This window comes from Malus sylvestris, chromosome 12, assembly GCF_916048215.2.
Source record: "Malus sylvestris chromosome 12, drMalSylv7.2, whole genome shotgun sequence".
Lineage (NCBI taxonomy): Eukaryota > Viridiplantae > Streptophyta > Magnoliopsida > Rosales > Rosaceae > Malus > Malus sylvestris.
The window spans coordinates 6,803,236-6,821,600 of record NC_062271.1 but is presented as its reverse complement, the minus strand read 5'-3'; the positions used below and the strand labels follow the sequence as shown (position 1 = coordinate 6,821,600).

The window sequence follows — 18,365 nt, the reverse complement described above, 5'->3', positions numbered from 1 at the left end:
GTGAGAGTACATGTATTTAATTTCGTAATATATTTATCCTAATAAAATTGCATAAACATACCAAACAATTCACACCAAATAAAATTACATAAACATACGAAATAATAAAAAACTCACTACAAAAAACACACCAAATAAAATTACATAAACACACCAAACAATTCACAACAAATAAAATTACATAAACATACGAAATAATAAAAAACTCACTACAAAAAACACACCAAATAAAATTACATAAACACACCAAACAATTCACACCAAATAAAATTACATAAACACACCAAATAAAATTACATAAACACACCAAACAATTCACACCAAATAAAATTACATAAACACACCAAATACAAACAAACATACTAAATAAACTTAAGTATCTTCAGCTTGTTTCAATGCCCACTGGTGCTCTATCAAGTCAATTTGTCGATCAATGTGCATAGATGACCTTTGAAGTGCAGTATATCGTTGAATGACCCTTTCATTGTAACGTCCATCCCTTTCTAATGGGTCGTGTTGCACGGGTTCTTCGGTGGCATCATGCGCAAAATATATCCGTGTTCTTGAATTGTTCATCGTGTCTGCCTCTGGCTCATATTCATCAACCGCATCATAATCGAACTCATCTTCCACAATCATGTTGTGAAAAATGACGCACCTCATCATGATGGATCGAAGTGACTCTACATCGAACATTCTGGCAGCACCCCTGACGATCGCCCAACGAGCTTGAAGGATACCAAAACAACGCTCCACATCCTTCCTGCACCCCTCTTGACAGGTTGCAAAGTGTTTTTCCTTTGCACTTCGTGGACGTGGCACTGTTTTGACAAATGTTTCCCACCGTGGGTAAATGCCGTCAGCTAGGTAGTATGCCCCTTCGTACCTACGTCCGTTGACGACGTACGTGACTTTTGGTGCCTTTCCTTGCAGGACGTCGTTGAACACTGGGGATTGGGCAAGGACGTTGAGATCATTTTGAGCCCCCGGAACCCCGAAAAAGGCGTGCCATATCCATGTATCAAAAGATGCCACTGCCTCCAAAATGATAGATTTTGATCCTTTTTTGTCCCCATATGCGCCTTGCCATGCACTTGGACAGTTTTTCCACGTCCAGTGCATACAATCGATGCTTCCTATCATCCCAGGAAAACCTCGCATCTCGCCCTTCTTCAGAAGCCTTTGCAAGTCCCAGCGAGTAGGTTTTCGGAGGTACTCTGCGGTGTACAAAGATTCGACTGCTCCGCAAAACCTCATCAGGGCCTCAAGAATGGTTGATTTCCCCATCCTCGTTATCTCATCCACTTGGTCTGCAGATGCTCCATACGCAAGCATCCGCAACGCAGCAGTGATTTTTTTCTCAGGCAGGAGACCCATAACACTACAAGCATCCTTCTTTTGTACAAAGTAAGAATCATGGTTGCAAACATCAGTCATGATTCTGTTGAACAAATGTCGTTCCATTCTAAAACGGCGTCTGAAGTACGTATCAGGAAATGCACTGTTATGGACAAAGTAATCGTCCAACAGCTCTTCACCCCGTCGTTGCCTGCTTCTATCAAGGTTTCTTGAACGGTTGGGCCTGCATATCTGAGCAACAGTCTGGATGACTCGACGGGAATGTGAGGCTCTGGCCATTCTTGTTTCGTCATCTCTCCTTCTACGCTCCTCATCCTCTTCCATCTCATTTTCGGCTATCTGAAGGTTGAGCATTCCTTCAGATTGGTTAAACAATTCTTCCTCTTGCTGATCGATTTCCCACATCATCCTTGATGAAGAAGAAGACATTGTAATGATGGATGGTGAAGAAGAAGCAGAAACTATGATTAATGAGATAGAGATGTTGAGAAAATTGGTGTGAGATTTGTGAGGATGGATGGTGGATTATATGGACGATTCAGAAAGGATTGGATTGTAGATAAGGCCACGTGGCATGCCGTCATTCGTTAAAAATCTGATCGAAATCTATCCTCAAAGATTCTGAAAAGATAATGACACGTGGCACGATCGTATTGGATAAAAATCTTATCGAAATCGATCTCCAATAATTATATTTTCGGATAAAGACACGTGGCGCAATTTTGAACGAGTTAAAATCTGATCGAAATCTATCGTCAAAGATTCTCAAAAGATAACGACACGTGGCACGATGACATTGGATAAAAATCTTATCGAAATCCATCGCTAAAAATAATTGTTTTTTTATAAAATGACACGTGACGCAACGAGAACGATTTAAAAAATCTTATCCGAAATTACAAATAATTTTATTTTGTATTATTTAAACAAACAAAAAAAACTAATATTTATTGCCTATTGCCAGGGGGAGGGCTCCAAGGGTGGAGATGCAAATGACAATTACTGTTCATTAATGTCAGTTACTATTCATTTAAGGCAGTTACTGTTCAAAAGGGTGGATTCAATAGTGGATTGCCAGGGGGGAGGGCTCCATGGGTGGAGTTGCTCTGAAGATGGCTTTTTGGGTAGGAGGGCATCTTTTGGGCCCTTGCTCGTGCCTTCCACCAACTGGTGGGCAAGGCATCCATGCAGCAACGCTATGGCAACCTGGACGTTTTGAGTTTCCAAGTTTCAACACCCTCGGCTTCTCTTCTGTGTGTACTTCACACGAACTCATCAAAACATAAGCAACAACCAGACCATCTTCGATTCCATTCGTCAAATGTACGATTTTCTTAATTAATTCTTTTCTTTTCTTCTTCCCACTATTTTCTTGGTCAGCATTGGCTGCTAATATAACCATATCCCCTCTGAATTAATTTCCATACCCAATAAAAATTAACAAGATCTATGATGGAGAGAGAGTAAATTCTACAACTGCTTGGAGTTTAGTCTACTTTTAATTATATCTATACATCTCTCTAGTTAGCTAGGAAAGAGGTAAAGCGATGTCATATCATATTAAGATGACATTAGTCGATGAAACTGTAACTAATTAACAGAGGAGAGACATGCATTGAGCTAGCCATTACAGTTGATATGAATTGGGTAGCTTCGAATATTCTAATTTATGACTGATCTTGTCGAGGACGAGCCATCCAAAGGGAGCTGAGAGCTCGGAGACGATGGAAGTACTCAGCAATTGCCAGCAAACACCTCGCTGCTTGACGGGTCGTCAGAATTTGTTGAAGCCGGTGAATCGCCTGCTGCCTCAGATTATCAGCCTGTAAGTTTCACTTAAATTATTAGATCATCATAAACATCAAATATATTGTTAACTACATTGAAAATGGTACTATTAAGCTATCCAATTGCAGTTGATGAATGTTTAGAAGGAAGTGAAAGCTTGTATATCTTCTGAGTTGCAAAAAATTACAGAAAATGAGAGAGCTTAAATTTTTTACCAAAAAAAATAACGAATTCTACACACAAACTCTTCTAAAACCTTTCATTCCACCGTTCAATTATAAACCAATTTCTACCACACATATTTTAGAACTCCCCTTCAATCTCAACTTGGGTAACTAAGCTTGAGATTGAAACTGTGCTTAACAAGACTATGAACACTCATGGACAGAGGACTATGAAGAGTGCTGCATTATTGTGTCATACAAATTGCTTGTCACAACGTATTTGAATAAATAAATACGTATTATACATGGTACAAGAATATCAACCTAGATGAGATTACATCTCATATCTTTACCTAAGCAGACAAGTTTGACTTTGTGATATACAATAAATAAGAGTGATTGACGACTTTGTTAATTAGCTAAAGCATAAAAAAGTCATTAGTTAGGAAGTTAATGAAGTATGGGGTGAGATCATTGGTCCGCCCGCCGCCGGGGGGAAGGAGTTAAGCTAAATAATTTTAGTCAATATCAGCATGTTAAGATGTCAATTATTAATTGGCTACATGAGTCTTGAAGAAGTGGTTAATATGCCCTAACCATGATAGTTACTCTCTTAATCCACCTACTATTAGATTGGTGAATATAAGAATATGATCTTAATTTATTTATTTATTTTGTTGGAAGATTATTGAAAACCAATAAAATGATTCAAACTCATATCACCATTAAAAATATAGGACCTCAATTTGATTTTCAAAAAGGAGAGCTATATTTCAATTGAATTGAACTTCGCTACCTGCTCAAACATTACTCTCATTTGTATGAGATTATTTTATGACATTTGGAGGGATTTTTTCTCTCTACTAAAAACCCTAATATATGTACGTGTGTGTTGGCTAGCTATGTATAAGAGCCTATTATGGTTATCTCTAGAACAATCGGTCAAAGGGAAGTTATGGTTAAGGGACTAAGTTGGCTTGTAAGTCAAACGGTTAGGTCCATGATATCATACAAAGATATGGATCTACGGATCTTAATGGACACCAGCATATTATGGGTTATTGCCACGTAACCAGATTTGATGGTTCAAAGATGCAGAGAAAATCAATGGCTACTGATTTTCTAATCTAGTTCGGTCCTTGATCTTGGTCTCTCACTTGCTAGCCCTTTCATTTTATACTTCTATAGTTTAGTTGGAATAAGAGGGTTGGTCGACCTTGGTCCTTGGTCTGTCCCTTTCTTAGATTATGCTTTGCAAGTTGACAGGACGTGTTTTTTTTTTTCTTTTGTTGATGGAGTATATATGTACGAGTACACTGCACGCTAGTTGTCTATGCTCCAACGAAAAAAAAAAACTATTTCTTTACCCAAAGTTACACATAAAAATGCTAAAATTTGTTGGGCAACTTAATGTTATGTTCGTCAGACAATCGGCCTACAATTTTTCCAGAAATTGTACGCACATAGTATGAAAGCAAGCTATTGCGGTTAGTCCATGAGGTGATTGGGTGGTAGGGCGATGAAAATAACTAGGTTAGATCCAAAATTCAAAATTATCCAAAAAATATTATATAGTTCATATTTTGAAAAGAAAAAAAATAGTATATGAAAACAAAATATTTTACCCAACGCTATTAACACACAAAATATAGCACATCATTGGTTATGTACCTTTCTAGATCCGAGACAGATCCAGGATTTAAAATTGGGGTGGGCTGAACTTTGAAGCAAAATGTGATTAGTGTGAAAGGAATATGTCAAAATTTTGGCAAAAACTTGTGAATCACAACAACCAATAAATAAAATTCAAGACTGAAACTCAAATTGCTAATTTTCTCAATCCTTTCAATCCTTAAATCTCTAATAAATCAATCAAAATCAGAAATTCATACTTCGTACTGGAGCAATTAAATAACAAGATTAAAACATTACAGAGAAATTGAGGAAATAAGGAAGAAAGAAGAAGCGCAATCCAAGGGCAAAAAGCTAATGATAACGCCTGGACTAGAAGAAGAAGAAATCGTAGGAGAAGAATCAGTAGAAGAAAATAAGGAAGAAATAATGAGGAGGAAGAAAAACGAAGGCACGTACGACAAGGAGGACTGGAGATGATTCGGGAAGAAGATAATTGGATAATGGGCTGGGCTGGTTGGGTTATAACTAGGTAATAGTTGTTGGACGAAGATTACTGGATAAGAGGTGTTCACTTATATGTTAGAGAAGTGATTAGTGATCTAATCATTTTTACTGATATGTGTTCTTTTGCAGATATATGTTGCATTAAATATTATGTCGTACGTTCTAACTTTTGAACTTAATGGTATGGGCTAGTTTTATTGGAAACCTAAGGACACGTATGTCCCTTTCAAGAAATAATACATGAGAAAGAAGCATGCAGATAAATAGATTCCATGTATCCACCAGCCACCTCATGAGAGTGAGATATGGAGTCGTTCGTGGTGTTGGGGTAGGTTTCCAACCAAAATCATTGAAGGTCCCCCATTCATAAGATCATTTGTTGGGGACCACAGTCAAGATCGAACGGATACAACTTCATGCCTCATCAACATGCAATTAAGAAAATAATCTATAATATAGTTTCAATTAGTGTTCTAAAAGTTTCCACCTACCACTATCTAGGCTCCGTTTAGGCGTTAGGCGGCTAACCACCATCACGATTAATCCTTAGAACGGCTTAGGCGCCTAAATCGTGACTCTCACTTAGACAGAAAATAGATAATTATTTTGTATTTTATTTGTTCAGTAAATTGTAAGAGAATTGTTAGATACTTCGATGAACACACATTAAATGCGTGTTCCTCATGTTGAAAATATGCTCTAATACTTTATAACTTATATATAATTTATTTTGCAAATTATGTATCCCAATACAATTTTAAATTTTTTAAAAGTATAAGTAGACATTTATTTTTATGTTATATAATAAATTTAATTAGAATTGAAAAAAAAAAACCATCTAGGCCCCCGCCTAGACCCATGCCAAGATGCCTAGGCACTAGATCCTTGTCCACCTCCCAACTAGCGTCTAACACCTTTTAAAACTTTAATTTTAATTAGATGTAAAACAATTAGGGCAGTGATTGGCTAGTACGAGTACTGATCTCTAATATATTTTTTTTTCGATATTTGTCAAACTATATATCGATAATATATTAGAAACTGTAAATTAATACTTGATACCAAATTTTGAAGATAAAAGAAATTGTATATAGGTGGGTAGTCATTCATATATGTACCTGTATAACGAAGCCCTCGAGAGTGGAGAGCTTGTTCATGGCTATAGCCATATGTCCCATGTAGTTGGCCATGTTGGGAGGGCAGCTCAATGAATCAGAGGTTATGGTCTCTGAGAGAGATTGATTGAGAGCTTCAAGACCTTGAGATAGAGCTTCTTCAGTCTCCTGTGTGGATTGTTGTAACCCACAAATACCCAATAGTTGCTGCTCCGTTAATGGCTCGATTTGATTCAGAATAATCTAATACTCATCAAGAACAACAACAAAAATCAATAATCAACGTCAGTTGTGTTTTGAACACTGAAAAGAAATTACACCGAAGATCCTTGACGGATCCTAATTATAATCAACGTCAATTAACTTTCACAGATAATTTGATTTATTGACATTATAGTAAATTTATATTATGCATGCAAGTAGGCAAATACCGAACTTTCTTGGCTGTGTTTTTCTTTTTTTTTTTTTTGCTTAATTATTTGCTAGAAACCAAAGAGAAAGATGAAGATAGAAACAAAAGTTTTGTGTATATCCATCAAAGAGAGAAAGAATTAAAAAGAGGAAGAAGACACCCGTATAACTCTCTTTCCAGGATCAATTTTTCAGAGACCAAAAATTGCAGTAACAGACATGACTTTTGGGGAATGACACCTAACTCTACCTTTTAGTAGAAACACCTTCACGTTACCTTTCGTCATTCACAATATTCATGCAATGAGAATTGAGATGGATCCATATTCTTTGACACTGCAACCGACAACTACTTTGATGTACATGTACCCATGCATATATCTTACTTCAAATTTTGATCATGATATATGCTCCTCGTACTACAGTATCATATCTCGTTCACATGTTTCCTCAATATTATCTTTTTCCAACCCTCTCCAAACAAATAGGTGAGGAATTCTTACTAACATATGAACATGTATAATCTTTTTGTTTTGTTATAGCGGAGGGTTTCGAATCCTAGATCTGCTAACACGTGAACATTCATAACTAAACAAATTCTCGTAATTAACCTTGTTTCATTTTTGTGTAATTAGAGTTAATTTGCTGTATAGCTAATTAAGCATAGAATTACTTAAGTTTCCTTTTTACATTCCAGGTAATTGAATATAGACCGACCTATCGTGATCGTTAATTACCTATTACCCTAGACTCCCTTACCACTTAAGCTAACCCTAATTAAGGGCTTAAAAATCTAGGGGTTTTCAATATGGTACCGTTTGGTACGTGGGACGGGATGGAACGGAGTCGGACGAGGCATTCCGTCTCATGTTTGGTGCGCCTAAAACGGGTGGAACGCGCTATTCCACGGGACGAATTTTGGATGAATTTTCGTTCTGCCTCACCCCCTGGAACGACTCTTTCCACATTTGTGGAACACAAAATTATAACCTCTCTGTCTCATTCTTCCTCCTTATTTTCATCCGAGGGCATCTTTGCTCCCTCTCCGTTCCGTTCCGTCTTGTCCCGTCCCGTCCAGTCCCATTCCATTCCGTTCCATCCCGTCTGCATACCAAACGATACCTATGGTATTGCTGCATGCATGATCTAACCTAAGAGGAAGGTTTTCAATCTGGGTTTCCAATATGGTAGAAACAATAATTTTTTCCTCATACTAGTTGTGTAACCTAAGTCAAGTAGATAAAATCGGGTTGTGTCCTTTTGTCATTTTCTTGTCACACATTTACTGTTGTACTTCTTTCATGAATTTGAAAATTTTACGAAAAGAAAATAATATATATAGTTCGTATGGAATAACAACTAATTAATGAGAAAGATATGTATTGGTTAAGTTTCTGGGGTTAATGAGCTACGAATATCAAACCTTGATAACGTCAGAGGGCCGAAATCCACCCATCCACATAAAGCAACGTTCAGCCGGACTCTTCCACATACCAGAAACAATATGAAACACATCGGTCTTGGCAACCATGCCTTTGAGGTTCAACACTTCATCATAATGTGCCAAGCAGTTGTCCACAAAAAGCCGCAGCTCATTCTCCGGCAAATGCTCTTGCACTGCGGCTCGGAGCTCGCACATGAGACGATGGTGCTCCTCCAGCCACCTTGCATACTCCATGTCGAAAACAGCAGCGTCTGGTAATGAAATAATAAGGAGAGAAAGATGGAGATGGGTTTTAATTAGGGTTTTATACTGAGCTAGAGATGCAGAACTTGAGAGAGAAAAAGTGAAAATGGAACAAATATTATTTTATTACCCGAGCTAATGTTGTTGATACCAACAGGAAGGTTTTGTTGCTCTCCTCCTACAAGTCCTCCTCCAAGGAACATACCCTATAAAATCAAAACCCAAGTCTTAAAGAAATGTTTAGGAAACAAATCCACTAAAAAATTGCTAGTTAGTAGAGTAAACTCACTTGAGATCTAGCTCTTTGCAGCTCTTGTTCTAGTTGAGTTAGCTTAATCCTACTTGTCTCTAACTGCTGAACATATGCCTGGAAAAAAGAAAAAGGTTTAAGAATTAGATTAAGATCATTAAACTTTAAAAAAAAACCTAGGTTAACTGTTAATTTTGGTAATGGAAAAGTAAAAAAAAAAAAAATAGAAAGAAAAAAAAACAGGAAAAGGTAAATGACTTGCAAAATTGCTACGGGTTGATCAGTACCTTTTTCCTAAGCCTGCTTTTTCTGGCTGCTTCTCTATTCTGAGCAAGCCTTCTCAGAGTCTGGAAAGGAATAATCACACCAAACGTTGGAAATTATTGTTGTAGAGAAGAAATAGGAAGTGAAAATATTTTTATTGTAAAAAGTGAACCCAAGTCACCTTAGGGTCCGGCGTTTTGGGTCCTTCTTGCTCTGAACTTGATGTAGTTGGTCCCTTGCGGTTACCCTCACGCTGCCAAAACATTCAAAGTAACACACGTACAACAAAATAAGCAAAGTCATTATAATTTCACTTAATTTAAAGAAACTATTTCTAGTTAATAATTTCATATATAGATGGTAAATAATTGATTAAATTGTCCATGATCCTTACCTTGATAGCTTTGGCAGGTTGTTGAGGAGGTCCAGAAGGAGGAGGAGGGGCAGTACAATCATTGCGTGGGTTGGCCAACTCCATGGACGGCAATGATGGTCTCTTTGAACCACTACTTGAAGAAGAAACTAATCCCGTTGCAGCTGCCTATATTACCAAACCCAAACGAAACCATTTTACACCTATAATTCAATACTTCAATGTGCTAATAATAACTAGCTTTATATAAAATAAAATAAAATAGCTTTATAACCAACCAGAAACGCACTAAAATACTTAGTAGTATATATAATATCTACAATTCAATAACGGTTAGAGTAAGATACTTGGGTTGATGATGGCTCGACATGCATCGGCTGAGATGGGAAAATATTCAAAGTTGGAGGCCTCATTCCAGATGACGAGTTATTTTGATGGGGATCTGCACACAAAAATTAATTAATTCTCAAAACTATAAAAATCCTATATATATTTGTAAGTAGAAATTGGTCAATATTCATGTGAACAAAATAGAGAGAGGAAGAATTAACCGAGGGAGCTCTAGAATATTATTAAAGGAGGAATTCCAGATGAACTTGGAATTTGAATTGGTCATGATACATTTTTCTCAGGACATGTGGGGATATATTCTAGCAAGGAAGTCATGATCAGAGGGTTTGCTGCATGTGTGTCAGGTTCCAACCAAGCTCCAAAGAAGAAGAAACAAACAAAATAAAAAAGGAGAGACAGGTGGTTTTTCATGGAAATTTGTGAATTTCCATTTTTCCTTTGTGTGTATTTTCTCTGTGGATCCGGTCAAAGAAAGTACTGGAGAGAGAGAGAGAGAGAGAGAGAGAGGGGGGGGGGGGGGAAGTAGTTTTGTTGAACACGCTTTCCCTGTGACCCAAGCAAAATCTCTTCTCCATTTCCGACCCAGAAAGGACTGAAGACGACTGAGAGGGAAAAATATATTCCCTTGTGATGATTCTCTCTTTGTCTCTCTACCTCCATATCTTTCTCTCTCAAGGGTAAGAGAGAATCATGTAGCTAGAGTGAGAGAGAGAGAGAGAGAGAGAGAGAGAGAGAGAGGGAGGGAGGGAGAGGGAGAGAAGGGGAAATGAAACGACAGAGGTGCTTACGTCGTTGGTCTTGATGATGAACATGATTAACTGAAGGGTTGTGATGGTCCTGTGACTGTCCATCAAGGTAGAGAAAAAGAGCTTGATCCAATTCCCCCACATCATAAGCAGCTCCACCATCTTTGTTTGATCTGGTGATCATATATACAAAGATGAAAAATCAAAGGTATTAGGAATAATCACCTGCTAAAACACATCTTAGACAAAACGCTAACACAAGAATATCATCACAACACACCAATTAAGTTAAGTAAATATTATATTTTGGAAAAATAAAATAGAATTAAAATAATATTATAAGATGACAAAATCAACGATTTAATTAATCTCTAGCTAGCTAGCTAGGCTTTTTCACTTAGATGATGGTGGTGGTGGTGGTGATGATGATGATGATAAATATATAATTACATGAAGTTCCCAGCAGGAATATTGGAGGATGATGATTGCATCATCCCATATTGAATCTGCTGCTGCTGATGCTGATGATGCTGATCTTGTATTTGATGATGATGTTGTTGTTGTTGGTGTTCAAGTTGATTGCTATTTTCTTGAATACTGGAGGCCATGGGAAAAGAAGAAGATGTAGAAGTAGGTCTTGCACAAGAAGCTAAGAGCTTTGTTTCTAAGAGTTGCTGATCTCCTTTATTTTCTTCTCCTCCTCCTCCAAAATTAAAACCTCTTAGAAACCCCATTAATGGTAAAACAGCCTTCTGTTTCCTCCTACCAAGAACATCATCCACATGTCGAGAGAGAGAGAGAGAGAGAGAAGTCGGTTGTGAGTTGAAGAGAGCTTGCAAGCTGTGTTGATAATTAAGGAGTGAGAACAAAATAATGGAATTCAATGTAAAGAAACAAAAGAGACGAGGCTATTTTTTTTTTCCCTTCTCTCAGCCCTCTCTCTCTCGCTCTAAGAAGTAGACGACTTTATTTTCTGCTGCAACCAAATATTCAGATGAAGCGGTTCTTCAAATACTCTCTCTCTCTCTCTCTCTCTCTCTCTCTCTCTCTCTCTCTCAAAACCAGAGAAGAGATGGGGGAGAACCACTTTTGTTTATTTTAAATTGGGAAACAGCTTATGGCTTCCTTGTCCAAGCGGTCCAAACCACTCTATATAGCTTATTCTGTTTAGCCTCATGTGAAATGACCAAACTACCTTGACCATGCCATGCATGTTTTCAACTTTTACTATTCACCTTTTGTTGCAAACACATAGAAGTGGATTGGTCATGGTTAAATTCGAAAATATAATTAATTACATACGATTATGTTAATTTTGTTGAACAATTTTATGCTTACGATAAAGTTAAACTTATTCGGGCAAATGATTAGTTATTGTACTTGGACTAAAAGGAAATGTCATTATACATGCTTGACATGTTATCAAGACGATGACCACCTCATATTTCAAAGAGTGGGAGAATACGGATTTAGATGCTACTTTCCTTTATTGGAAAATTTGTAAATTTAATTCCTACTAGCCCACACTTATACCAAGTCCTCAAAATGATTCACCAAACAATGTTCTTTTTTTTGGGAATTCATAGTGTCACATTAATAATTGGTTAATGAGTATACCATTCTTTTTTTTGTGGATCATGCAAGCCTTATATGTATATTCTCATCTCTACCTAGCACGAGGCCTTTTGAGAGCTCACTGGCTTTGGATTCCATAAGAACTCCGAAGTAAAGCCAGATCGCAGCGAAAGCAATCCCAGGATGGGTGACCCACTGGGAAGTTCTCGTGTGAGTTCCCAGAAACAAAACCGTGAGGGCGTGGTCGGGGCCTAAAGCGGACGATGTTGTGCTACGGCGGAGTTGAGCCCGGGATGTGGTAGACCCCGGGTCGGGATGTGACAATATATATCGTCTTTGTTATTTATTTTAGGGATATTTTGGATGCGGTCCCTAATCCTTAACTTTCTTTGATTAAAACCTTAATAGTATACAAAGTTTGATCAAAGTCCCTTGACTTTGTACACCTCATTATATTACTATTAATATTTATATTTTTATAGTTTTGACATTAATTGTTTAATATTTTATGAGATTTATAATCCTATAAATTTAAAATCCCTCATTATAATACTATTAGAAACGGTTATAATAAAAAAAATTCAAACATTTTGATTGAATAAATGGATAAAAACTATGTAAAAATAATAAATGGCAAAAGAATGTATCCATAGTGTTAAAAAAAAGTGGTACATGTTACAAAAAAATTGGTACATTTCACATATAAAAAAGTGGTACATTAATAAAGAAGAATGGATACATTAGAAATAAAGTAGGGTACATATAAAAGATTAAAAATTATGAATTCAAATGAATTTTTAAAAATATAGGCGCTAAAAGAAATTAATACATGGGTATAAAATAAAACTAAAAAGAAAATACTACAAATTAAAAAAAAATGTTGCAAATTAAAAGTGGGTACAAACTAAAAATATAAATATATAATACAAAGTTTAGGCATAAAACATAAATATACCATATGTAATTTTTCTATCATTGATTAAATATACAATGTCACGTGACGGTATATACATGGGTACAAACACAAATAAAACTTTAAAAAATATGGGCACAAAAAGAAAATAATAAATGGGTACAAATTAAAAATGAAAAGAAAATTGGTACAAATTAAAAAATATTTGCAAATTAAAAATAGGTACAAACTAAAATAAAAATATATGATAAAAAATTTAGCTATAAATATAAATATACTAATTGTAACATTTTTAACATTAAAGGAATTTATTTAAAAATAAAAAAAATTATTATTCAAATAATTAATGATATTATTAATACCTAAGGACCTTGATAAAAAATTGAAAATGAATAGGATTTTAATCAATAGAGTAACAAAAATAAGAATGTAAACCTAATTTTTCCTTTATTTTATTTAGGAAAAACTAGCAATAAAACAATTCAGTTTCTCAATAGTTTAATATTTCATTTTTTATTTTCAAATATATATATTGTATCACTCAAGCCCTAACCACTAGAGTATATACATAATAATTTCTCCTTTTTTTCCTTTGATTTTTTTTTTAAAAAAAATGTTAAATACCGAAGTTATATAACCTTTTGTCGGTATCATCTTTTTTTTTTTTTTTTTTTCAACGTAACTGAAATCGATGACTTACTGGAACTTTTGTCAGTAATCAGAAAAGAAGAAAGAAACAAAAAAGAAACGGAACGGTGCAAAGAATCATTTTTATTAGACATGCAAGTTATTATGACTTGTTTGGCAATGCTTTTCGAATGTTAAAATCATTTTTCAAATAATCAAAACCATGGGAACGTTTAGTAGATAGGCTAGCTTAAAAGTGTTTATATTGATTATAAAAATATTTTTAGTGTTTTAAGGAGAAACACACCTTCCAGGGGCTAGATCGTTTGAAAGTAATTTTAAAAAGACTGAAATCATTAGATCGTTTGGAAGTGCTTTTAAAATAATTGAAATCACTTTTGATGAAAGTGTTTTTGGGTTTGAAAAGCATTTGAAGTGCACTTTGGAAGAAGCACCAGTTATGTGATTCTCACAGGAAGTACTTCAAGTGTTATTTTTATTTTTTTTTCGGATTCACTTGCATTTTTACTAAGAGCTAGTTTGGTATTGTTGTGCTTTAAAAAAAACTACTTATGCTATACTGTGAGAATAAACAGCTGAAAAATAAAGTTGTTCAGTGTTTTGTAAGCTTTTCTTTTTTCTTTTTTTCTTCCTTTTTTTTTTTTGTAAAAGTGCTTTTAACAAAAAAAAAATTTAGTGTTTGAGTATTTGTTATAGTTTTTTTTTATATGAATTGATGTGAAGATGTTAAATGACTAAAAATGATATGGTATTTAATATAATACAATAATTGTTCAACAGAATAATGTAGCAGCAATGATTGTAAAATATGTGGAGGTATACTTGCCAATTGAAAATTTTATTAAATGGGCACTGATCACTATGCTTTTAAAAAAAAACTTTTTTTAGAAGCATGGTAGATTGTTTTATCAAACACATTTGATCCAAATTGTTTAATAAGCCTTTGTTTTTTAAAGCACCACAATCCCAAACGTTTTTAGTCATTTTAAAATTACTTCTAATCATTGTGATAGCCCGTTCCTAATTTTACGATTTTATGAACTTTAAATGTATGATTTTACGAAAGTGCCCTTAGAGGTGAGGGTTTTGATTTTCATTGATCAACGTATAGTGAGGCGTATGAAATTTTGCTTTAGCGTATCCTTGAAGTATTCAACAACATGGGCTCGTAGGCGCAAGCAGAAGAGGATTTGGAGTTACGGTTAAAGTTCTATGGAACTCTAAACCGAGAAGTACTTTTATTTTGGTTACTATTTATATATATTTTTATATGTATATATTTATAAGTATTATTATTTTATTAGTTGTTGTTAGAATTATAGGAAAAAGAAAGATGAAAGCGTCGGGAGGAAGGAAAAACAGAGGATAGAAAGGGATTGGGCAAAGCTGCCCAATCTGGGAAAAATGAGGGAGAGGCCGAATGAGGAGAGGAGAGAGGAAGGTGAGTGACCAACTAGAAGAAGGAAAGAAGGGAAAAGAGGGAGAAGGAAAAGGAGACGATCGACCCGGATATCTCTTAGACCTGTGCGCCGGCCCGATTTCTGGGCAGAGAAATCCGACGAAATTCCGACGAATTTCCAGCTAATTGAGTCGAGTTATCACTTGGAAATCTTTCACCATTAGTCTTCCTTCCTTTATCATTCAAAAAACAAGGTTGTTTGGGCTTGGTTTTGGAAGAATTGAAGCCGTGGGTTTAAAGGGCACCCGACGGCAATTCGCCATTTTCTGCAACCATTTCTGCTAATCTCACCACCATTAGACTTCCCTAGAACCCAGAAACAAAGCCCAGGCAGTGGTGGAGGCGTCAGAACAAGTTTGGAGGTCGAATCGAATCACACCCAATTCTAGGGTTCTGACGGGTTTGACAAAATTGGAGCTCTTTTTGATCAAATTGGTCTTGGTCACAGGTATAAAGTTTACTCTACTAATTGAGATCTTCATTTCTGTAAATTTTGGTAATTTTTGGAAATAGTTGGATTTTCCGGCAAGTCGAGGCGGCCGACCACCACCCACGGCGGCGCGTGGCCAGGGGGGCCGTCAATATTATTCTTAGGCTAAATTAGATGCCTTAAGTTCAGTTTTGGTGATTATGTAACGTAGGTTGATCATTTAGACCTAAATTCTATACAATACGTTACTTGGTGAAAATATGAATCGACGATCCGACCGTTGGATCGTCAGTAAACTTTAATAAGTTATAGTGCATAATATTTGAGGATCTTAGGAACTTAAGGATCAGGAATCCGACGTACGGATCTTCCCGAATTGGATTTGTAAGTTTATAAAATAAATGTTAACCATCACTTAGTTTTGGGCAATTGACGGAAATCCGACCGTTGGATCATAATGAAATTTTAGTATGTTATTTTAGAAGCATAATGTGGATCTTTGGATGTTTCGGATTGGAAATCTGATATGCGGAGCTTTCGAAGCGAGGTTACAAGGTTGTAGACCCAACTGTCGATCTTTGATCGACAATTGACTCTTGGTCAATGGGTCTCAAATTATTCTTGAAGGTCCTTGAGGATATGTTTTATGTAAATTAGGTATTATATCGGTAAGAACTCTGAGACGTGATTTGATACTTGGTCACATGCAACAACAGTGCGTGATGTCTCGACATTCGTGCAAGGGAGTTCTAGCGCAGACCTAATGTGAGTAGGTCTTTTCTCTTCTATCGTGTGTGTGTGTGTGTGTGTGTGTGTATAAGATTGACATCTCCTCAAACGTTTATAAATTGAATATTTCATATAATTACTGTCAATCCTTTGAAGTACTAATGCGAACTACGAATGGCTTGATCCCTGTTTAGGGTACATAGGCAGTCTAACAAGACGTTAGATGTAGCCATATAATAAATGAGACTAAATAATTGGGACAATAGCTTGTTTGGGGAATTGAACAATGTGAGGGACATTGGTGGAAAATGTGAGAATTAACCTTATGATTTGGTAGTTAATTGTTGTTCATAAATCAATGTGTGAAGAATCAAGGAATTGAAGTAAGGAAATGTAAGTAATGTTAGTTAATTAAACTAGTGTCTACTTGAGCTTATCACCGATAATTATTCCCAAAAGTAAATGGTTCGAGTGTGGGGCGTTACAGTTATTGCATTTTAAGCCATTGGTTTATGTGTTTATATATCTAGTAATATTATGATATGGTTGAAATTCAGATTTACATCCTGATATATCCATATGTATATTCCTTGCACATAATTATTGTGAACACTCTGGAGTGCAAGAAAAAACGCAGAACACACAGGTAAGTTTAGGTAAGTATACAATATTAGTTGAACTGATGGGGTTATGGTATGACTACATTTATGTTTTAAGTAACTCCGACACGGTTGTACATGTTGCGATAGTAGGCAACTCCGGCATTGTCGTACATGTTGCTTATGTGTCGTACATGTGGTATTAGATGCATTTAAAGCTCATAAACCTGCACCCCGGTGTTAGTGCTCCCACCCATGGTCAGGGCATAGTCCTTTACGTAATGCTCACCTCCCGCACCATACACTCACCTTGAATTCAAGGTAGGTGCACATGCCTGTCGTACAGACCACTATAGGTGGTTTCAACTTGTAGGTGACTCTTCACGTGATCGTAACACTTGAGCGTATTCATTTACACCCAGTCCTGTCGTACAGATCACTACAGTGGTTCTGATTCGTGTGCAAGCGTAGTGCCGTATAGGTCACTAGAGGTGACTCCGGCTAGATTGAGATATGAGCTATAGACTTAGCCGTACAAGCCACAAAAGGTGGATCCGGCTGACATATCATTTGCATATGTGATAAGATACGAATATGTCATACAGGTCACCATAGGTGACTCCGACTTATATGCTAGCAATGATTAATGAGATATATGAGGAGATATGGATAAGTCGTATATGTCATTAGAGGTGACTCTGACTTATAAGCTAGCATATGTGATGAATATGTGATAAGCTAGCATATGATAAGTTAGCATATGTGATGAATATGTGATGAGCTAGCATATGTGATGAATATGTGATGAGCTAGCATATTTGATGAATATGTGATGAGCTAGCATATTTGATGAATATGTGATGAGCTAGCATATGTGATGAATATGCGATAAGCTAGCATAAATGATGAATATGTGATGAGATATGGGTAAGTCGTACAAGTATCGTTTGGTATGCAGACGGGATGAGACAGAACGGAATGGGACGAGACAGGACGGGATGGAACGGAAAAGGAGAAAAGATGTCATCGGATGGAAACAAGGAGGAAGAAGAAGGAGACGGAGAGGTTATAATTTTGTGTTCCACGGATGTGGAACGAGTCGTTCCAGGGGGTGAGGTGGAACGAAAATTCACCCAAAACTCGTCCTGTGGAACATCGCGTTCCACCTGTTTTAGGCACACCAAACGTGGGACGGAATGCCTTGTCCCACTCCGTTCCGTCCCGTCCCACGTACCAAAAGGTACCTCACCATAGGTGACTCCGACTTACATACTAGTATGAGTTATTAATCACATGATTATTTGATATTGCTGATGAGATGCTGTATTGTGGTATATTTATGATATTTTTTAGAAATTATACAGG

General features: G+C 36.3%; 1 protein-coding gene across 1 annotated transcript; it reads right to left on the bottom strand.

Annotated features, from left to right (window-relative positions):
- Nucleotides 1–2,752: 2,752 nt before the first annotated feature.
- Nucleotides 2,753–11,767, bottom strand: LOC126591797 (bZIP transcription factor TGA10-like). The gene is made up of 11 exons (XM_050257486.1): nucleotides 11,098–11,767; nucleotides 10,690–10,820; nucleotides 9,898–9,992; nucleotides 9,572–9,718; nucleotides 9,359–9,430; nucleotides 9,201–9,260; nucleotides 8,953–9,030; nucleotides 8,794–8,869; nucleotides 8,400–8,671; nucleotides 6,569–6,808; nucleotides 2,753–3,182 (listed from the first exon to the last, which is right to left on the bottom strand). The coding sequence occupies exons 1-11, from the start codon at nucleotides 11,379–11,381 to the stop codon at nucleotides 3,027–3,029; spliced, it is 1,611 nt and encodes a 536-aa protein (XP_050113443.1). The 5' UTR covers nucleotides 11,382–11,767; the 3' UTR covers nucleotides 2,753–3,026.
- Nucleotides 11,768–18,365: the final 6,598 nt, after the last annotated feature.